Here is a 24,069-nt window from a genome sequence, read left to right on the forward strand (position 1 = left end):
GTTCCGTGAATATCCAAACTTGTTATTTATTCACTTGTTTCATGACACAACATGCAGATAATAAAATTCGACGCTATGAAAAAGGTTATCTACTTGTATGCAATATACGGTTATTCTGTGAAAGCGTTCACGCCAGTACATTTCAACGACCAATTTTCACAGTGGAACAAAATGCTTTCTGATATTTTCAGACTGGGTATACAAACCTTCTTTCCAAAGACGCGAAGAAGTACCGATGCCGCGCCCAGAGAACCCATGGGCCCGCGTTATAGTTGATCCTTCGGGAAGCAACAAAACCATAACCGTGACGTCACAAGGAGCCCCAGCAACCCTAGAAACCACAACCAGCGTGCCAAATACGTTCATACCATCTGACAACACGAAGCAAGTTTTAGTCGGGAAAAGCGGACCGCAAATCGGCAGCCACCAGCAAGGAACGTTGGACACTATTGCGAAACCAGTTGCACAAGTAGAACGCATCCCTGTCATTCTCCAACGAGTCACATTGAAAACGAACGCCGAAAGTAGCACAAGCACTTCGTACGTATCCAGCTACACCAAAGGGTTGCTGGCCAATAAAATCGCTATTAGCAACCATAGTGCTACCCAGCCGTCGACAGTAGGTATTACTGCGCATGCCCGTGTTTCAGCTGCAATTTCATCTCGACCGGAAATAGCGGTCGTTCCGCAGCGACAGGACGTGTATCTGACGCCCAGTCTTCAGAAAAACCTTGCTATGATGTCATTAATGACGTCATCTATTAGAACGACGCATGCGCAGACGCTTCCCGCTCAAATAAAGCTCGGGGACCAACAACTGCACTTATTGAATAAAGGTGCGAGACCGGGACCTTTAACAACGGGTGAGCATCTCTTAATATTATTTATATTTCTAACAGTTATTTAATTAATATGAATCTCTTTTTGATAGTAAACAAATTCCTGCCCATCCAATGTTCATGTTCTTAACCAGGAAGTTGATTCCGCGTTTACTGTTGTCTTCGGCTTATCGACACAGATTATCACATAATATATATTATATATTTAATATACTATTATAACACAACTTAGAACCAGTAATTAGCATTTTTTTCTTATGCCTTGTCCAATTATCGAGAATAAGCTTGTTGCGTTACCTGTATCTGAGATGACAACGTCCACTTGGGCTTTACCACGACATTAAACAATCATGTTGTAAATACTTATTTCATTTACTTCTATTTAAGGTGGAACACCCTATAGACATCTACAGTCCGTGCAACAGCAAATCATCCCTGGGCCCATAATACCCATTTACCAGTCACACATCAGTCCGGTGGTTAAGGCACTGGCCTTTCCCCCGACGGCGTTGAAATCCGCTGACGTTAAACCGGGCCTGTACGGAAACGCAAAACCAGCCGTGAAGTCATCAGTAGAAGTAAACGCCGATTTAAAAAGCACACGATCGGATGAAACTGTTCTGAAGAATACAGAAGATAATCATTTAGATAGTCTGATTCGAGAGGCACGCGCCTGTTTAAATGAGACGTATAATTCCGGTGAGCGGAACGTTTCGCCTCGTGCTAACGTGCCTCATAAATGCTTCAAAGTTCAGACCAAATTTTCGTCAGAAGAAAGTGGTCAGATACCGGAAGTTGATGATGTTGAAAGCTGCTGGCCGTTTCCTTTCTCAGAAAATCCAGACGACTGGGCATTGACAAGTAATTAATGTTTTCATCTTGATATGTAAAATAATTTGAATGTCATAAACACATTCTGTTAAATATATATGCGACGTTCAACGTCGATTTTGCGATTTTTTAGCGGCAGTACAGATTGTTCCGACATTTAGCGTTGCAGATGCGACTTTGTCGGAATTAGGTTTAGCGATGTTTAGAGTTGATGTTGCGACTTTCAGCGGGAAATCTATTTGTTGCGTTAAAGGTGCGTCATAAAGCGTCAATAGATTTTGCGACTTGTATCGTTGGTTGCGACATTGAGCGTCATTCACGCAACATTGAATGCAAATTGCGACAAATAGCGTCGGCGCTACTTTTTAACGTTTCTTTCCACTATATCTTCAGCACGCGCGCACGAGGATATCTACCTGGAGATGAGGGACCCATACGACCCCTTCCTTGTCGACGACGACGACGACTTTGCCGACAGGTTTCCAGGCGGTCTGCACCTCGACGTGGACAGGTGAGCTCTTGCGCGTCAGAATACCGGAATACGTAATAAGTGTGTTGACCATTCGATTATTTCTTCGATCTACGATCATTAAATGACCTACATTCTAAGGTAGCGCACCTGTAATGGGCACCTTTCCAAATATAATCTAATGTATTATTTTCTTAATCAGCATTATTTCACTGAACTACATGCAAATTTTTAGGTAGGCTTTCAGTGCTTATAAAATATACTGAATTTTTCAAAACCACCCCCACGCTCGGCTTCAGAGTGAAATCAGTATATATCTTGCGGGGGATTCCGGAGATACCCGGTAGTCGATGTATCACGATTTTGTGTACCACTGATTCGAGTAGGTTATTTGTCACTAGCATATATTTGTGCAATCGGTTCCTTTAAACCGCTTAGATCGACAGTTTGCCCAGAAAAATCAATCGTGCTAGATCGACCATCTCCGGAATCCTCCAATTGATACCAGTAGATTGATATAGGCAATACAACGCTTGCTGATCCGGAATGAGGAAAAGTATCAGTTATTTGGTACACTGGCCACCTAGATGTGACTGAATACTGTTAAATCCGATTAAAAAACGTATCCATGGACTTCTTTAGATTTAGTAAGACTGTTTGAAAATGAACGCTGGCTCGGCATGAAAACAACACAAGTCCATGCAAAGGCAGATCTGGGACGAAACATTACCCACATAAATTAACAAACCCGTTTTCCCAGAAATACAATTTTATTTCCAGCTGGAACAGGTACCTGGAAAACGACGAGGAAGAAGGAGATTTTCTTGCGATGCTTCAGACTTCAAAGAAGGCACCTGACATATCAATAAGTCCCCTGCCGTTGAAGGAGACGCTGCGTCGATTCCTGAACGCTGTGGTAGAATCGAGCGACTCCTGTGACGTAATAACGGGCGACTTGATTCTCGAAGTTGTGACGTAGGTGTCACAGAAATTGTGGACTTGACTGTGTGGCAGTACAAAATTTGCTCGAGTTATAATATATATATATATATATATATATATATATATATATATATATATATATATATATATATATATATATATATATATAAATATATATATATATATATATATATATATATATAGACCTTTCCAATGGTTACCGATCCGATAAAAAGATATACGAGTTAGTGGTCGGTTGATATGGTACTTAATTTAGCATTACGCACAATTAATATCAATAAAACTGAACTGAAGTCATTAAGCATAAACATTTTATGGTTTTAGGGAAAACGTTTTTTTGGCCAACTTAAAAAAGTTACGGATTCGTTTGTAACCTCAAACATAATTAGACGATAAGGTTACATTTGTATATATGTATACTGTAAAACCGTGATAGATGAGAAAATGCCTAAATAAGCTAACACCTTTTGGCCACGGTTTAAGTCTTGGGTTGGTAACGTGAGTTGGAAGAAGCGGCTTCAATACCTTATTGATATAGATTTTGCTATTTACCTAAATTCCGTTGTTGATACAGCGAATTTCGGGTGTTTTTCCTCTATAAAAGACACAAGCTCAGGCCATTAACCCATTCATGCCTAGCGTCTAGAAAAAAAGGCCATTGAAAACAGCGTAGACCCAGATGAGACACCGCATCATGCGGCGTCTCATCAGGGTCTGCGCTGTTAGCTTAAAGGAATTTCTGTAAGAAATACCGGTATTTCTAAATATAGAAATAAATATACTAGAAATCCCTAATAAGCACATAATCTCAATTAGACTTCTTATACAGTACCTTGCATATATATTGTTCTATGCATATATTTGCTGTAGGCCTACTGTACAATTGCTGAATATTTGCCTTTTTGTCCGCTTCGGCAAAATGTGCTCATTGTGATCTATTGGGATACCCGCGATGCCCGTGATCCGTCAACTTTTTCTTCAAACGACATTTGCTTAGTCGGTAAGATTTCCACGAAATTTCAGAGCAATGAACCTTGCATGACCCTTTGTCTAAGTAGCTCAAGTCGTTTCGGTATAATGGTCATCAGGGATTGAATATTTTAGAAATCTTAGAATGTTTAAAACCGTAAAACCCAGAGGTTAAATATTTGGCCCGTAACATTTAAAGTGGTCTTCAACAAAGTTCAATCGAATCATGGTTAGCACGTGGGGTATATTTGGTTGCATCTCTTTGCACGTTGAAGTGGTGAAATGCGTATTATTCTAAATTCATTTAAATTTCATCATTTTAGGTAGTTTATTACACAGTTATCATGGTACTAAAATCAGTTTTAAATTACATGACACACGTCGAAGTTACTGTCTGGACAGGCTGTTTTATAGCCAAATTTAACCATTGAGTCAAAGCTAGATTCGAGGTGCAGTTAAGCGCAAGATAAGGTACATGCATATTTGGATTTTGTAAAATCCAGGACAGTTTACAGATGTCCGGGACTGCGGGAAACGTTCTTTATTTCCGGGACAATCCGGGACGTATGGCATGTATGCCATCGTGTGACCTTGACCTTAAAGGGAGACCGTTGTTGCAATTGACACACAGTAAAAGCATGGTGTTTATTTTCAGTAAAATAATTTTAAAATTTCGCGATTACTAATACAAGCAAATTCGTTGAATTGATATTCCCCGCCAATAAGCTTCTGGACACAAAAGTGTTATATTTGACACTCAAAAAAGCATTTTTTTCAAGATACAAAGGGTCATAACTCCGTTATTAACAGATGGTGTACAATGCCATTTGGCGTGCATCATCCTCTTATCCATATATATATACTCATACCAAGTTTCAATGAAATCCTACAAAGCACTTCCAAGATATGGCTCTGGACACAAAAGTGCCGGACGGACGGATGGACGGTCAACGCCAAAACAATATCCCTCCGCCTATGGCGGGGGATAACAAGCAAATTGGCGGGGGACAATTATAGTCAGGACAAGCTGTTTGATCACTTTCATGACAAAATTTAACCGGAATTTGATCTTGACCATTTTGACAGGGAGACAGATGTTAAACGGGAGACCCTCCTCATGATAGTCATTGGTTTCAAGTTATAAAAAAACTGCATAATAAATGACAAAGTTACCATCCACAAAAGATCTGCGACCACTAAATTTGTCCCTGATCTTTGAGGTTGGAAGACAGACATTACAAGATGCATGGGGTCTTCTTATGGTGGACAGTTTTGAGGAATTTATTTCAAAATTGCATGATAAATGTTTAAGTTAAAGCCCAGACCAACCGGTTTATTTCCAAATTTTAACCTTTGATCTACAAGTGTGACTTTACCCTTGGAGATAGGTGTTACGTGTTACACAGCATTTCACGATGGTGAACATTTAAGTACCGGTATTTTTTTTAATGACTTGTGTTTGACAGAGTTACAGTCAAGGGGACGGTTTCAACAAACATCGTACGAACAATTTAGACTACGATACATATTTTAAAGAAACATTATTGTAAAACACCAAGGCATATTATTACTTATTTCCAGTAAATGTATTCATTTCATCAATGTCTTACCGTCAGAATATGTTTTGCGTGGATATTTATCAACATCTTGTATATTTTATTTTAAAATTTTAGTCGTAAATTAAGATTGTCGTACGATCTTTGATGAAACGACCTCCTGACAAGCTCGGACAGAACACGTACGCAAATACACTCTGCCAATGTGACTGCTTTGTCAAGCATTTTGTATGTTCAAAATCATAATTAACATGTTCAAAAACAAAAACAACAGCTTTTAACCTGATTTTATTCAAAATAGGTATACAATTGGTTTGTAAACTTAAAAAAGGATCATCTGACGAAACATTTCCAAAAAGGGAAATCTATGACATTATAATATATTAATTGTTGATGGAAAAAGCTAACTGAAATTGAAAGCTGCAATTTTATCTTGATTGCAGAGTAAAGTATTGCAATACAAAAAACAAAAATACATAAAATGTCCAAGAGCAAAACAAAACATTTCAAAACAAAATAAACACAATATGTCAAGATTATTTCTAATCAAAGGCTAGATAAATGCCAACAATATGACTTTGAAGATCTCTCAAACAATCATCTGAATGCAATTTGAACAGGTCCCCAATATAAAACACATTATCAAACTTAATATCACCTCATAATATTGACCAAAGACAATGCTTAAAATGTTTATGCTTTGATCCCTAAAATTTTAAAATGTGTCTTTCAAATATTGACAGATATTAAGCTAAGGAATGAAGGTAGCCGTGGACCCTTCAAATGTCACCTCTCGTATTCAATGCAGCAAAGAGTGCCTACAACTATACTGTACACAGGCATTCAAAAATGCTGATAAAAATGTCTAATGATTTAAGCACAATACACATTTCCAGCCTTTGCCATGTCCTTTTTAGGCACACTAATGCACTAAAAATACTGATACAAATTTCCTGCAAATAAACAAATCTATCTTGTTCCGGGTTAACCTGTCAAAATGCATATGTGTAAAGTGTCATTCCAGTTTAGATTGTGCAGTCTGCCCTGGCTATTCAGGGATGACCCTTTCAACTTTTCTGGAGTTTTTACCGAGTCCATTCTAAACAAATTCCAGTTTAGGCGGAAAGAGTCTTCCCTGATTAGCCTGTGCAGACTGTACAGACTAATCTAGGATGACACTTGAGGCATATGCATTAGGCCCCGTTTTCCCAGAACGAGGCTCAATTAAGACAAGCATAATGAAGGAAGTCTGAATTTCCATTATATGTCCACAGGTAGATAACCCCAGTCAATGGGTGCCTTTCCACTCTTTGTCAACAGCTCATTGCATTTGGAGAAGTGTTTGCAGCCAAAGAATCCCCTGTGAGCAGAGAGGGGTGACGGGTGTACACCTGTGAGAATGTGGTGCTTTTCCTGAAATGGAAACATGTTGATGCTGGTTTTCTGTGTGTTTAAATAAATAAATAAATATAATATATATATATATATATATATATATATATATATATATATATATATATATATATATATATATATATATGGTAAATACAATTTGCTGTTTGATCTTGCAATGCACACATGGACTGAAACAAAATTTGCACTGATCTGTAAGTCATGCCGGTAGACTCACACACTTTAAATAAAGTCAGAATTTTGAAAGCATTGCAGGAAAATTTCACTTAAAGTGTTATTTTAAAGATAATTCCTCAGTCCAAGTCCAGTAACTTCACCCCCCAAAAAATGAACCGCAAACAAAACTCCAACATGATCTTGAAGTCATATTTACACACTAAAAATAAGGTCATTCCCTGAAAGTGTTGCAAAACAAAATGCAGAACAGTATAATTTTAAAGACAATTTTAAGTCCAAGATTGGTAACTCTGTTAACAAGAATATCAGTGAAACTGATGGATGCTCCCCGAAGATGCTCTTTGTCAATCTATGTGTTAATAACCACCTAAAAAAAATCTATTATTAGCCTCGGGGACCTTGACCCCAGTGACTTCAAACCTCATCAAAAGGTAGAGGTCCATGCAAGGCACCTACATGCCAAATATGTAAGAGATCGGTAAAATATTGAAGGCGCTATGAGAAAATGTAACAAAAGTGTGACGGAAGGAAGGAAGGAAGTAAGGCTCTTCAAAATGGCAAATTTTTTTCAGGAGCATAAAAAATTAATAGACCGAAACAAAAATCAAACTTGATCTGTAAGTCATGTAGGTAGACTCATACACCAAACATTAGGTCATTATCTGTAAGCGTTTAGGGCAAGTCTTTACAATTATTATTCCAGAGAAAATTGCCCAGCCCAAGACCCGCAACTTTGTGAAAGATCAATGGACAGCAACAAAACCTTGTTCTGTAAGACATATAGGTAGACTCACACAGCAAAAATAAGGTCAATATATGCAAGCTTTTAAGTAATAAATCTGGAAAACTATTATTCTAGAGAACATTTCTAAGTCCAAGGTCCGTCAATTCGCCGTAAATTAATGGATCGGAAAGATACTTGAACTTGGGTCTTTTAGTCATGCAGTTTGATCACAATTAAATAATCAAGTAACAAGGGCTGTTTGTAAAACATGCATGCCCCCCATATTGGCTGTCCGTTGTAGTGGCAGCCATTGTGTGAATACGATTTTTGTCACTGTGACCTTGACCTTTGACCTAGTGACCTGAAAATCAATAGGGGTCATCTGCAAGTCACGATCAATGTACCTAAGAAGTGTCATGATCCTAGGCAAAAGCGTTCTTGAGTAATCATCCGAAAATCATTTTACTATTTCGGGTCACCGTGACCTTGACCTTTGACCTTGTGACCTCAAAATCAATAGGGGTCATCTGCAAGTCATGATCAATCTACCAATGAAGTTTCATGATCCTAGGCGTATGCGTTCTTGAGTTATCATCCGAAAACCATTTTACTATTTCGGGTCACCGGGACCTTGACCTTTGACCTATTGACCTCAAAATCAATAGGGGTCATCTGCGAGTCATGATCAATCTACCCATGAAGTTTCATGATCCTAGGCATATGCGTTCTTGAGTTATCATCCGGAAACCATTTTACTATTTTGGGTAACCGTGACCTTGACGTTTGACCTAGTGACCTCAAAATCAATAGGGGTCATCTGCAAGTCATGATCAATCTACCCATGAAGTTTCATGATCCTAGGCGTATGCGTTCTTGAGTTATCATTCAAAAACCATTTTACTATTTCTGGTCACTGTGACCTTGACATTTGACCTAGTGACCTCAAAATCAATAGGGGTCATCTGCGAGTCATGATCAATCTACCCATGAAGTTTCATGATCCTAGGCATATGCGTTCTTGAGTTATCATCCGGAAACCATTATACTATTTCGGGTAACCGTGACCTTGACGTTTGACCTAGTGACCTCAAAATCAATAGGGGTCATCTGCAAGTCATGATTAATCTACCCATGAAGTTTCATGATCCTAGGCGTATGCGTTCTTGAGTTATCATTCAAAAACCATTTTACTATTTCTGGTCACTGTGACCTTGACTTTTGACCTAGTGACCTCAAAATCAATAGGGGTCATCTGCGAGTCATGATCAATGTACCTATGAAGTTTCATGATCCTAGCCCCAAGCGTTCTTGAGTTATCGTCTGACAACCACCTGGTGGACGGACCGACAGACCGACCGACCGACATGAGCAAAGCAATATACCCCCTCTTCTTCGAAGGGGGGCATAAATATCTGAAAGTGTTCAGGATTTTTTTCCGGAAATGGAATACCAAACAAACAGACAGACAGACACTCAGACAGATAAACACACACACACAGACAAACGGTGTGACTGCTATGTGCCCCCATACCAGGGCATAACAAGATCAAAAAATATTAAAATAATAAACAATTGATAATTTGAATTGTTACTAGATAAAAACTGCTTGAAATTAGAGAATGTGCATTTTTCACATGTCTATATTACCGGGGAAATACCGTTGTTATGCCCCTTTAAAAGGTCACATCTAACCTTATCAATGTAGCCTCCCTTCTTCTGTGCGTAAGATCCCCACAGCATGAAGACCAGACCTGAGGTGTTCTTGTTCAGGTGAGAGATGGCGGCGTCCGTCAGTTTCTCCCAGCCTTTGTCCTTGTGGGAGTTGGCCTGGTGAGCACGGACCGTCAACACTGCATTCAACATCAGCACACCTGCAATAATATGAGCTGCATTCTCATAAAATGGGGCTTAATGCATGTGCATAGTGTTTTCCTAGATAAGCCTGTGCAGTCCAGACAGGCTAATCAGGAAAGATACTGTCCACTGTTATTGTATTTTTTATTTATAGGGACATTTTCATCGATTTTGACATGTATTAAAGTTTGTCATCAAATGCTTTAAATTAATAAATGTAAACATGGGAACTAAATAGCTTCAGTAAAAACAACAAGAATAACATTAGAGAAAGAACAGGGCTCGAACCACTGGTCCTCTAAGTAAAAGACAGGCGCTGTTACCACTTGGCCATTCCATGTCATAAAATATAACAATAACAACATAATTCTCCAAATTATTCATTTGTTTCACATTTGTGATGCTTTATAATTTTCCGGTTTTTAAATCGTCAAAAGATGCTTATAATGGATATTTTAGAGGATGTTAAAAGTTCAGTATTACTGTTTCCGCGCAAACATAACTACAGCGAAAGCTTGCATATCTGAAACAATTTTTTCTTCTTCAAATTTTCAATTAACTAAAATGTGAAAAGGTCCCTTTTAAAAAAGACTCTTCTTAGCAAAAATCCAGTTTAGGCGGAAAGTGTCCTTAATAAGCCTGCTTGGACTGCACAGGTAAATCTGGCACTTTACTTTGACATTATACCTCACTCAAAGCATGACATTCACTTGAAATGGTAGCCGTTTTGTTTATGAAATACATTAAAAGTATGGGAACATTTCAAAGCCCAGACAAGTTTCATGACAACCAACAAACTGAAAACCTCTACCCCATATTGACTACCAACCAGTACTGATATAATAGCTTTCTGCATTTTTTGTGTCACTTGTAAGCTGTTAAGAGCTACAAGCTGTCTTGGCACATGCAAGGATAAAACTGTCAGCATTTTAACATTAAAATGTTACCAGAAAGCTAAATCAATCATACATTTATATAAAACAAATCGAGTTCAATTGTATAATGTTTGACTAAACTTTATACATTAAGATCTGAATACAGCGGTCAGTCAAGGGGAATGACCAAAGTGACCGTTGTAGAAAGGTGACCGTTGTTCTTAGCTTCCACTTTTTAGAAGGTTGGTCAGTAGGTAGCATTGCTAGGTTGCAGATTTTTTTTTCACCTATAGGGGAATGGTGGCGGGGCCCGTCCAAGGGGGAAAAACGCGTCGTTTTTTAGGAAAAGGGGAAAATTACAAATTCACTCTTTTATATGTAGTGATATTTATTATATGAATACACATGTATGCATAAATGCAATATTCACAGCTGAATGTCTCTGTCCTTTTTCTTAAATATATATCAATGATTGTTTCAACATTAGTTTCAGACAGTTCAGCCGTCATGCACAGTCTCAGTTTTCCTAGCCAATTTGAGTCTAATTGGAATTTTTTAATCGATAAAATGGCAAATTTGAGCATTTTTTATCAATAAAATCACGGAGTGTATATTGACAGGAGATGAATCGAGTATTTGACCCTTACTTTAGTAAATTCAATCTTATGCAAAAACTATTCATCCGATTTTATTGGTTTATACGTTATCTTGTTGCTTATTAATTCCTCTTTCAAAAAAATATAACTTTTAGTATATTCCTGTTGTTATTAATGGATTTATAGCGAGTTAAACACAAGAAATACAAATTTTATGTTTTACCACCGCGCGTTTTAACGTGTCGTGGCTATCGATCTTTTACGATTAGCGTACAGCGAAGCGCCGAGGTTATACATTTTGATGTACCCACTCACGTCTTTTGTTAAATTATAGTTTCATTTCTCGGCCGATTTTGACAAATTATATATCATTAGAAAGCTTACGTTACGCAGTAAACAGATATATCAATATATATTAAGTTTTTCTTCTGATTTCGACAGCCCGGCGAGTTATAACTTTAACTTTTGCAAATATCATACCGTTTTGGAGTTTTAGAATCTAGATTTACGGTTGACATGTTCGTACTTAATACCAATTTGTAGCGTTTATATTTGGAGTTCAGTTTTAAAAATTACATCTTGCTTAGGAGAAAAGAATTCTGTATACGATAGCAAAAAATTTTGTTTAAAAACCAAAGTAATTAAGGAATGAAGGCGGGAAAATGTAGCGCGCGTTCCTAACGCACTGAACTGATGCTACGGTCTTGGCGATTATGCTTTTGTTTAGAAATCGGCCATTGAATTTCTTTTGCCATCTTATTATATTTTTTATGGAATATATTGTAGTATTTTGTTCACGAAACATATCAATAAAGCTTATTATAAATGAATCTTAATAAATTAACGATTTCAGCTCTTGTTTATAACACAGAAAGGTTGTAAAATTTATGATGAAACAGCGTATATAGCGGACCCTCTCGATATTATTCGGCTTTGCATGCATACTTGAAATAAAATGGGTGTCAAAAACATTCATCGTTTGCTGTTTATTATCAACAAGGTAATTATGTATAATTATTTGAAATGTTATTTACCTTAAATTATCAATTTATTAAAGATTCTTGAAAATCACGGTCCGTGTTACGCGGGTCATTTCGTATTTTGACATCAGGGCATCATGTCCAACTATTGAAAATCAGATTTTTTCACCGGGACGATGACGGCTTGGATTTAGACAGGCAGACAGATAGTTTATTCAGACTTAAACAACAGTACATCGTCTTCAACTCAAATATATAAATTATTTTTAGACGAATTGTTAGGTGATTACACATATAGCAGTGATGATTCTGAGAATGTTGCCATGTTTCTTATCCGTGTATTCTAGAGTCCATGGTTTGAGCATTTTTATCGCGGTGTTCAAAAAAAGATATCTCAATAATCTTGTTTATTGATAGATCTGTGGTTTTATTGCCCCTGTGTTCAGCACAAACCAATTATCTCGTTATGATCAGATACTGTGCCGACCAATACTAAATAACACTATGGTGTCATACGCCACAGCAGGGACCTATACTTGTATATTGGTCCCTAACCACAGGTGGCAATGTCTGGTCAGATTACACTTTTTATGATACCTCCATGTCTTCTCGTGGTATAAGTGGTCATTTCTTGGAGTAATGTAACGCCCAATACTCAATTTTGCGTTTATGAGATATGTAGCGTATTGAAAACATTTATAGTCATCTGCCCATACAGATTGCCATAAACTAAATACTGTATAGATGTCAGCCAGCTAAATCACAATAATTATAAGTGCTTAATACCTATACATGTACATTTTAAACATTTAAAAAATCTAATACTTAACATTTAACGTATTTAGCGGGTACCGGTAAAAAAACTCCGTCATTTCGTAGTCCTACAAAGAGTGTATGAATAATCTTTCCGAAAAATACAAATAATACAGTGTTTTAATTTAGAATTCTATATATTTATAACTCTGTTAACTTATAAAGATATTTCAATATACATGCATAGACAGTTGACCGTGATTTTCAAGAATCTTTAAATAATTTTAATTAATTTATAATTTATGGTTAATAACCTTTCATATAATTTTACATAATTACCTTTTTGATAATAAACAACAAACGATGAATGTTTTGACACCCATTATATTTGAAGTATGCAAAGCCGAAAAATATCAAGAGGGTCCGCTATACATTTGTATACGCTGTTTCATCATAAAATTAACACCCTTTCTGTGTTATAATCAAGAGCTGAAATCGTAAATTTATTAAGCTTCATTAATACTTAGCTTTATGGATATGTCTCTAGAACAAAATATTTCAATATATTTCATAAAAAATATAATAATCATGGCAAAAGAAATTCAATGGCCGGTATCTAAACAAAAGCATAATCGCCAAGACCGTAGCATCAGTTCAGAGCGTTAGGAACGCGCGCTACATTTTCCCGCCTTCATTCCTTAATTACTTTAGTTTTTAAACAATTTTTTTTTCTATCGTATACAGAATTCTATTCTCCTAAGCAAGATGTTATTTTTAAAACTGAACTCCAAATATAAACGCTACAAATCGGTATAAAGTACGAACATGTCAACCGTAAATCTAGATTCTAAAACTCCAAAACGGTATGTTATTTGCAAAAGTTAAAGTTATAACTCGCCGGGCTGCCGAAATCAGAAGAAAAACTCAATATATAATGATATATCTGAAAACTACGTTACGTTAGCTTTCTAATGATATATAATTTGTCAAAATCGGCCTAGAAATGAAACTATAATTTAACAAAATACGTGAGTGAGTACATCAAATTTATAACCTCGGCGCTTCGATAAAAGTTCGATAGTTACGACACGGTCACGTGACTTAGACACGACAAGATATTTGGCGTAACGGTCCCGTTTCTTATCCGTGTAATCTAGAATCCGTGATAAAATGGAGCAAATTGGAATGATTATATCAACAAATATCGACTCAATATAGGTAAATCAGGCCTTTTCCTGGCCATTTTGGGAAAAAATGAAATTCATGTGAAAAGTGACCACTGATTTGGGAAAAACTAATTAAAAATCTTTATGATAATTCAAAATCATATGATATTATATTTATATACTTAGTTAGTTGTTTATGAAATAAATCAGATATATGTATCATTAGACAGTTCTTTCTTAAAAAAAATAAATATTATTTGTTTTTTTTACTTCTGGAGGGGATTTTTTCTACAAAATAGGGGACAAATATATACTTTTTTTTAAGGGGAATGGGGCCGAATATCGGCCCCGAAATTGCCATAAAAAAAACACTGGGTTGTTAACTCTTTCAGTGCTGGAACCCAATTTTGAAGGCCTTTGCAAACAGTTTGGATCCAGATGAGACGCCACAGAACATGGCGTCTCATCAGGATCCAAACTGTTTGCTATTATGATAGTATTCTTTGAAAAAAATCGAAGAAAATGCTAATTTTAGAAATTCTGCAGACAACATTTTAGCAGACCACAAATTTCCCAGCATGCAAAGGGTTAACCCACCCAATCATTTGCACACAGTTTAATGTAAACAAAGGCTGATTACCAATAAATTAGTATAACATAAATTATTTCTAGTGAATAATACAAATTAATGTCTTATAAATGGATTTAAAATGCATACCTATTATTACACATATGAGTTTATCAACGATAATATTTTTGGTTACTCATGCAAACTGTTTACTCAGTAAATCTGACAGTCTAGTCGTATTACATTCATTGGATGATATTTTGAAACAATGGTCATCACATGCCTTTGACGTCACTCACGTCCGAAAACATATGGCAGTATCATTCTCTTTCACACACAGTGCTACCTTCTGCCCTTTGAAGCCGCACAGCAGCTATTTTGGAGAAAACAAGGCCCATACCTTAGCCAAAAATCAATGGAAGTAAATGAAACTCACACTTCATTTGTAGGTCATGTAGGTAGACTTACATACCAAAAATCAGCTCAATATCTGAAAGTGTTGCGTAAAAAACCTCCCGGAAACTGTTATAATGGAAAAAAAATATATATTCGCTTTTGTTTCAAATCCCCATGCCTTTTACTTTCTATTAATAGAAGCTCCTCCCTTGGATTATATCCCTTTAAAAAATATTACTTCTCTTGTCAAAAATAGACAGTCAGTGTACGTTCCAAATAAAAATTATCTCCCTTTCAAGCTATCTACTTCTCTTGGCAAAAATTTAGATCAGTCCGAGGCATGTATCATGTCAAAAATCAACAGATTGGAACAAAAATCATGTAGGTACAATCGCATACCAAAAATCAGCTCTATATCTAAAAGCATTGCCAAACAAGATATGTGTTTGTCAGAAACACTATGTCCCGTACTGTGCTGCTTTGAAGCTATATATTTGACCTTTGACCTTGAAGGACCTTGACATTGACCTTTCACCACTCAAAATGTGCAGCTCCATGAGATACACATGCATGCCAAATATGAAGTTGCTATCTTCAATATTGCAAAAGTTATGGCAAAATGTTAAAGTTGGAGCAAACAAACACACAAACCAACCAACCAACAGACAGGGCAAAAACAATATGTCCCCCACTATAGTGGTTGGGGACATACAAAACATTTGGAAAACAGAATACTGGATAAACAGATGAAGTGTGAGTTTCGTTCACGTCCATTGATTTTTTGGTAAGTGACATGACCCCTTGCTTGAAAATTTCAGGGGTCAAATAATATTTTCAGGAGTCAAAACACGAAACAATTGGAAAATTGTGAGAGTTCTGTTGTTATAGTTATATTTTGTGACATTACGTGATTGCTTATACAAAGAGTAAAATACATGGCAGCTGATAGCAGCACGAATGGCTGAGCGGTTTTGGCATTCACCTTTTACTCCAACGATCAGTGATATGAGCACAAGTGTGTTTAACGATTTTTCCCTTTTTTTCTTCCATTTTTATTTGTAACGCTTTATAATTTTATCAATTTCTAACACTGATTATTTGTAAACTAAACAGTATTTTCAATATAAGACTCCCTTCTTAGTATTATTTTGGTCCCGGATGTACATTATTTTGCTCCCGGATGTACATTATTTTGCTCCCGGATGTACATTTTCTGTAAAACTGTGAACAAGTCTCTTAAACTAGTAAGCACAAACACAATTTTTAAGCAAGAGGTCATTTGACTTGTGGTTTTCGAAATCAATAGAAATACCTAGATGGTCTCACCTTGTGAGGCCCATCCCTGCAGATAACCATGCCCTGGGCGTTTGAAGCCTTCAATGTCTGACTCCAGCTCCTTATACATGTTTAACAGGCTGCAAAAAATATATTCAGATAGTCATAACCATGCAGTGACTTATAGTGGTATATAATCATAAGGTTATTATCTAAATCCACCTGTTTTCACCTGTAGGCTTTTGATCTTGAGTTCCCGAAATAACTTTTTTTTAATGATTAATAGTTAATTAATTTTTATCCTGCAGAAATACAAGATGCCCCTCAAGCGCACTATCAATAATACTTGTTAATATTTTACAAGCGGAACCCTTGCACATGTATCACCTTTGAACTTAAGTGTGACCTTTACCTTTGCCCAAGGGTTGAAACACCTTATCCCCACGCTGAGCATTTGTGATAAATTATGTAACATTTGCATGTGTTCAGCCTTCAATTATTGACCATTGACATGTCTAGATACCTTTCCAAATCACTTATTTTTTCAATTAAAAAGAAGAAAAGACAACAATTTGAGTAATCACCATCAGACCACACTTCAACACTGCATGGAGCATAAATCTGTGTTCACCATGTTTATGAAAACACAACTGCTTTTCCATTTTGAAGATTTATTTATTCCTTGTTTCTGCTCAGTTCAAGACAACTCAAACCGGGACGGTCACAGTAGGGCCATTCCAAGACCCAACAAAGTACATTTGAAATCCACAGAAAATATGCGATGAAATCCTGAATGGCAATAAATGTTAATTCCTTAACCCAATTATTACTGTACACATCAATAAGAGAATATAACACAGTAGGGGAATAACACCTCTTAGAGTTACTTTCCTATCTGTTAGATGAAAAGAACAATCAAATTATTAAATAAAAAGACAAATGCGTTGTCCTGCATGGTAATATCGAGAGACATTTTCTCAGTTGTGAGAAACTTTACACATTTACACTTGCACAAGTCCCCATGAAAATATTTATTTATTATCTCACATTAATGTGAAAAATATTTTAAGGCTATAACCCAAATATCCTCAATATATTTGTTGGTTTGTGACAAATTCTAACACCATTACAGTCCAGCTCTTACTAAAGTAAATTTAGCTTTGTGCAGAATAAGAACATTTGTTTAAGACATGTTTTTACTCAATACTGTAACAAAATTATAACCTTACCTCGGTGGGGGTGGAATGCCAGGCAGTACACTGAAGGCAAAACCTAGAGGAAAATAAAGGCAAATATGAAGGCAAAACCTAGAGGAAAATAAAGGCAAATATGAAGGCAAAACCTAGAGGAAAATAAAGGCAAATATGACCCGCGTTCTGGGAAAACTGGGCTTAACCCATGAGCGTAAAGTGTCGTCCCAGAAAAGCATGTGCTGATACAAGCCTGTGCAAACAACACAGGCTATAAGCATGTGCGGATACAAGATGTGCAAACAACACAGGCTACAAGATGTGTAAACAACACAGGCTATAAGCATGTGCGGATACAAGGTGTGCAAACAACACAGGCAAATCAGGGTCAACACTTTCTGCTTTTATGGAGTGTTTTTTTCAAAGAAAGTCTCTCCTAACCAAAAATCCAGTTGAGGTAGAAAGACTGCACAAGCCAATCTGGGACTTCATGCACATGCATGAAGCTCAATTGTTTTATAATCATGTTTGAGAATAAAAACACAACTTTGACTGTATTGCGAGCATTACAGGGGTCCGTTCCTCATTAAATCCTCTATATCATATTAACATTGATCATTACTTCTCTACCGCCCTTTATCTGTACATGTTTAGTGTTTCACCATCAAATCCATGTTCATTTGTCATAGCATCATTTAGATCTGTTTTGTTTAAGAAACATAACTCAGTTGACCTCTTTTAAAAGTTGATTTATTACACCTTTATATTGATTAGTTATATGTTTGCAATATAATTCAATTTTTAGTAACACCTGACACCTGACCAAGAGAAATTTACGATCATACTTCATCTTAATTGCACTTTTTATATGAAAAAAAAATGCAGTTTTCATAACCGAAAAATGTAACTAGTTATTTCAGTTTAAGCTGATGGACACCCAGTGGAATGAAAGATGGGCAAAGACAAAGAGACTGACAGAAATACATATGGAAGGACCTATAGCTTAATGTGTATACAACAAATCAAAATCATATCAAATGCAATTGTTAAGGTCCCAAAGGTGTAGAGGATATTGTGTCTGCCTAGCAACCAGGAGGTCTGCTATTTAATCTCCGCAGTGGGAGCCTTCTTCAGATCTGCACCCAAAACCAATTCCTGCTTCTAACCAGAAAAGGGACTCAACAGCGTCTCATTTAGCCTTAAAGCTATCTATCATCAGTATGAAATCAAGTTTAAAACAAGAGCACCACATAACGGGTGCCAACGCTGCGAAAGCTTGTCAGAATTTTTTTATATTTTTTTTAAGAGGTCACAGTGACCTTGACCTTTGACCTAGTGACCCAAAACTGAGTGTGGCATGTAGAACTCATCAAGGTGCATCTACATATGAAGTTTCAAAGTTGTAGGTGGAAGCACTTTGATTTTAGAGCCAATGTTAAGGTTTTAGCATGACGCCTACGGCGGACGACGAGCTGGCTATGACAATACCTCGGCTTTTCTCCGAAAACAGCCGAGCTAAAAAATAGGTTTAAAACCAATAGTTGAGTTATTAAAATCATAATATCAAGTTTGGTTTAGTGACCGGACACAAAAGGTTGTGCATTATTTACACATTGCCCACAACTATTCTAATGTGCTTTCTCCAAAATCTTCAAAATATTTTAACAAAATATCATGATTCATTTTTGCTGATGGATGGATGGACAGGGCTCAAACTTATAGTCCCTCTAAAGTCTAAATAAAAATCCCACTAGGAGCATTTTTTTAATTCTTTTTTTCTAAGTATTATACTGCGAAATACAAGTTCATATGCTGCAATTGGTCAATTAAGGGAATTGAATGGCATACTTCAAAATATGACCAAACTCTGCTGTGAACCCGTTTAATGTAAGCCCATAAACTACTGAATTCCGTTGGTGCCATATTTAATGTAGCCTGTAACCCTTTGAGGTCAACACATGACAATCAACTGGACCCATTAAACTACACTTGAAGACACTTAGCACTCATAATGATATTGAATTGCATCACAAATTTAGTGGCATTGCCAGTCATTGAAATTCAGATTTAAATCTACAAGCAAGTCGGGCTAGTACTATGGGAATTTGAACAAGCCCAAGTCAGATTTAACTAGCCCAAACATTTGTGTTAAAAATGCAGATAAACATAACATAAAACATCAAAAGAAGCATTCATTTATTCAATCTTTAGAATACAATACAAATCTCTTATTTATTTCATCCTCATCCAAGTTAGCTTCCTCGTCATCTGAGCCAGCCTCTTTCGGATCCTGAAATAAGAAGAAATTAATTTCACACACGGATTTCAATCAAATCCCAATTATAAATATATGCATAAAGTTTAGGTAAAAAATTAGCAGAAATGTATCCCATATATCCATGTGAAAGAGAGAGCAAACCTGAACCACCAGAAAATATATAAGTAATTAAGTGCCAGGTTATTCTACAAAAAGCCAGTTGACAAATGCATCAATCACAGTTACCTCAGATTCGCATCCCTCAAAACCACCAGAAAATATATAAGTAATTAAGTGCCAGGTTATTCTACAAAAAGCAAGTTGACAAATGCATCAATCAAAGTTACCTCAGATTCGCATTCCTCAACGACGTACTTGAAAGACAACTGTTCGGCCATTACTCTCTGTGTCCCGAACGCAACGCAAAACCTTTATTTTTCATAATAGTAATCCGGGAACCACAAAACCATGTGCTTTATGCGCAGTAATCCAATTATCAGCTGATTGCCCAGCATGTGTGCGCAGTGTGTTAAAACATAAGCGGCTGTTGATTTAGCCTAAGCGGCTCAAAACTTTGTTTACAAATATTGAAAATGAAAGTGGAACTCATTTTCTGTTTAATGAATTGTACAAGCACGTCGGGCTTGTAATATTGGATTTCCTACAAGCCCGAAAGAAAAAATACTAGTTTTTTGCTGTCGGACTAGTGCGAATTTCGACGACTGCATTGCTCTTTGTTGTGTTTTTCTGTTCAATGTCACTTGGTATTGTGTTTTTCTATTACATATTGTGTGTTGCATTCTGAATGGCACTTGCTGGACTCTGCATTTCACATACCGTGAGCCTGGCCGGTTCCATGGTACGGGTCCTGACCCAGGATAACCACCTTCACCTGTGAGAATAAAAGCCAGCCCGTTATGCAAAATATTTTTTGTATTTTTTTTTTCAATTACCTAATTAACTAAAGAGACATGTATTTTCAGTATTTATTTACAGTAATAATTCTAAATTCTCTGATAATCTAAATTTTCAGACATCCCGTTTTCAGCAAATGTAATTATATTGTACTTTTGATATATGGGTTTTAGTCCAAAATAAAAATTAATTTTAATCCAAAAGACTATTAAAAAAAATTGGTTCATTTTACCACGCTTTTTACCAAAGTTCTGCCCTAGTGTGCATATCTGGTCACACTTCCAGCATGTGCTTTTGACTTTTTACAACCAAATTAAGATCATAAAACCTGGCAGACAGATGCCCTAGGACTGTTGACCATTATATACAGAATTCTCAATAAGAGCCGGCTGCAATCCGCATTGGTCGTTTGAAATCAGATTTTGGCCGGTTGAAAATCGCTGAGATTTGGAAAATCGGCAGTTGACTTTTCGAAATTTGCGTGTCTTTTTGGTAATTTTGCTCCTTTTTGCTATTAAGCAAAGACGTCGCTTGATTATCTACCTTAACGCGTTACAACAACAACAACAATGAAAAGGCGCAAATTGGAATCGGTCAAAAAGCAGTCAAATATTTTAACGTTCTTTTCATCACATGGTGAGTTTTTGTTCCTGATTGCTTGCGTTTTTTTTGTTAATGCAAAGCTTTTCTTGTTGTGAAAGTTTGTGTTAATTCAGTGACGTTTCAAATAGAAATGTCACGCAAAATGTGCATGGTAGACGGATGATCAGGCCTTTTCCGCCCATTCCTGTAGGGCCGAATTTCGGCCCCATTTCCAATCCAAAATTGAAGTTTTTTCCTTATCAGAATAAAATGTCCCAATTGGAACCTTGTGTCAAAAAAAAACAATGTCAAAATGTAGATGTCTAGAAATATGAGTTAAAATTTTACAAAAGTAATAAAGAGCTTTTTTCATTTATCTTTTGTTAGTTAAAAAAGCTAAAATTCATAAAATGCACAAAAATGCTCAAATTTTGTGCCTGGTTGACAATTAAAATAGCCATAAAATGGCCCAAAATGCAGGAAATAAAGTGCTCAATTTTAAAATTTTCAGGGGGAGCATGACCCCGGCCCCCCCTAGAAGGCCTGTTGGTTTCAAATTTTGGCCCGTTGGCTTAAAAGTTATTGAGAACCCTGTATATATGCTTTATTGGGAAGATAAGTATGTATATAGGTAATAGACAATGTTCACACCCATCAGCTTACAACGTGATATAACTATATGTGCTATTATTTGTTTAAACGATTAACGCTATACCCAGGGGACAAAAATATTTCTAAACTGCACTCGTCCTGCAGGACAAGTGCATAAAAATTTTCACTCGTCCTGCAAACACATGATCTTGTCCTTCAAATATGTGTGAAATAAAGATTGCAAAGGCTGATATGACTAATAAAGTTTCTTATATCACTGCTGAAATGCTGCTTACTCAGTTATTCATGCCAGCTGATCGCAAAAGCAGTGAAATAAGTTACTTTATTTATGTGGAACACAAATTAATAAATGAAGAAAATTTTGTGTTTTCCTTTTTTCTAATGCTCGTGTGCTTTCCGTTTCGGACGTTTGAACATCGCTCCCGCCAACTTTAAAGAACGCTCGTTTGTCAGTCCTTTTCTGACGATATTCAGACTGGTTTAAAGCCGTTCTTCGGGGTTAAATAATTCTTTAAAAATCAATACATACAGTGAATGCAGTCGGATGGTTCCCTGTCAACATGGACGCGCAAAGTTTACACCAAAAAGTCAATATTTACTCGGGACACAGTTTTGCATAACAACGAGCACCTGCTGTATGAAATTTACAATTGCAATTTCCGGTTCATTCGCGTTCTACTTTCGGAATAGATATGCTTTAAGACAATGATTTTATTTAATGAAAACGAGTCTTACTTGTCAGTAATACATATTGTATTATCAGCTAATTTTCACTCGTCCTGTAGGACGAGAGCTTCAGGAAAATCCACTCGTCCTGTCAAGATTTCACTCGTCAATACGAGCGGACGAGTGATATTTTTGTCCCCTGGCTATACCTGTTGCATACCCGTATCTGATAGTCAATATTTTTAGACTGCAGGCATTGAACAAAAATTCCAGAGCCACTCGGCCCTCACTTGCCCCGAGAATTATTTTTACTGTCATTTAAACCTAAGATACTTGGTAAATACATGTACCACCCAAGATACAATACTTATAAGGAGAAGATTCAGAATCACAGACAGTACAAGGCCCTCCTCAAACAGATATGGTCAAAATATTAACAAATAGTTTCTGATATTAACAATTAGTCTCCGACAGTATCAAATAATTCCCGAAATGTCTACTGTATGAGTCTAATGCTTTTGTACAGAGATTATTATTTGCCCAATAAGGAAAAGTACCGATGCCATGCAATTGGAAAAAACAAGTATGAAAAACTTTAAAATTGGGGAAATTTGGCTTCTGCATCGTGAAATCTTCATGGAATTATGGGTCCTTTAAATTGATTGGTTCTTAATTGCACAAAAATATCTTAATATTCTTTTACATGCCTTTTTGCTGAAATGTTCATTTTCAGACCTCAATGAATTTGTTCGCTTGAAGATAATGCACATGTGGAAAAAAATTGACGTAATTTTCATTCCATTTAGGAAGTTTTTCTGAAGGCATTTGGGAATTTTCTAAATGATCCTCAATTGGGAAAGTGCCTTTTATGGGTACTTTATAAAGATGAAACAATTAAAATCACTGTTGTACTACACGTTCTTTATCATGGTTTATAAAAACTACCATTAACGAAAATAAATATATGGTCAAATAAATTGGTTGGAATAGGTTTTTTGCCAACACCTTGTCTAACTTAGTCTAACCGCATAAAGTTCTAATGCTTAAATACATTTGCTGATGGTAGAACATAATATATCTATACAGTGTTTTATCAGTGTAAGTCTGCCCTAGGAACTGTTTGTATGTCCCCATAACCTTTGACCTGTTGACCTCTTACAAGAGGCTTAACATTTCTGTGTTGACAGCCAAGAGGGCAACAGAGGTAATCAGCTAAGGGACAGGGGCACCTTGCTATTTTGCCAATCTTTTCATAACTGACACTTCACTTTTTGCATCACTCTGAAAACACATAGCTTTATATATGAGCGTACAGACTATTTTTAGATAAGCCTGTGCAGTCTGGACAGGCTCATAAGAGACAAAATTGTCTGCTTTAAAAAAAAATTGTTACAATTCAATGAAGTCGCATCTGAAGGAAATTTACCAGGTAGTAACGGTGGA

The 24,069-nt window shown here is 36.4% G+C and overlaps 2 protein-coding genes across 3 annotated transcripts in view; one reads left to right on the forward strand and one right to left on the reverse strand.

Moving 5' to 3' along the window:
- Window positions 1-6,461, forward strand: part of LOC127841569 (uncharacterized) — an 11,343-nt gene extending 4,882 nt beyond the window's left edge. Inside the window, exons 3-6 of the mRNA XM_052370488.1 lie at window positions 192-863; window positions 1,227-1,700; window positions 2,064-2,181; window positions 2,920-6,461. Of these exons, the coding sequence (XP_052226448.1) occupies window positions 192-863; window positions 1,227-1,700; window positions 2,064-2,181; window positions 2,920-3,118 (1,463 nt within the window). The 3' untranslated portion in view covers window positions 3,119-6,461. The remainder of the gene's footprint in view (window positions 1-191; window positions 864-1,226; window positions 1,701-2,063; window positions 2,182-2,919) is intronic.
- LOC127841570 (uracil-DNA glycosylase-like) overlaps window positions 5,901-24,069 on the reverse strand; it is a 29,221-nt gene continuing 11,052 nt past the window's right edge. The window contains exons 4-8 of one of the 2 annotated variants that reach the window (XM_052370490.1): window positions 20,689-20,743; window positions 17,634-17,676; window positions 16,456-16,544; window positions 9,634-9,812; window positions 5,901-7,040 (exon numbers count right to left, since the gene is read on the reverse strand). In XM_052370490.1, coding sequence (XP_052226450.1) covers window positions 6,888-7,040; window positions 9,634-9,812; window positions 16,456-16,544; window positions 17,634-17,676; window positions 20,689-20,743 — 519 coding nt within the window. In that variant the 3' untranslated portion in view covers window positions 5,901-6,887. Of the gene's footprint in view, window positions 7,041-9,633; window positions 9,828-16,455; window positions 16,545-17,633; window positions 17,677-20,688; window positions 20,744-24,069 lie in introns of both variants that reach the window. The other variant, XM_052370489.1, reaches the window with a different exon arrangement.

Source organism: Dreissena polymorpha, chromosome 8 (assembly GCF_020536995.1).
Source record: "Dreissena polymorpha isolate Duluth1 chromosome 8, UMN_Dpol_1.0, whole genome shotgun sequence".
Taxonomy (NCBI): Eukaryota; Metazoa; Mollusca; class Bivalvia; order Myida; family Dreissenidae; genus Dreissena; species Dreissena polymorpha.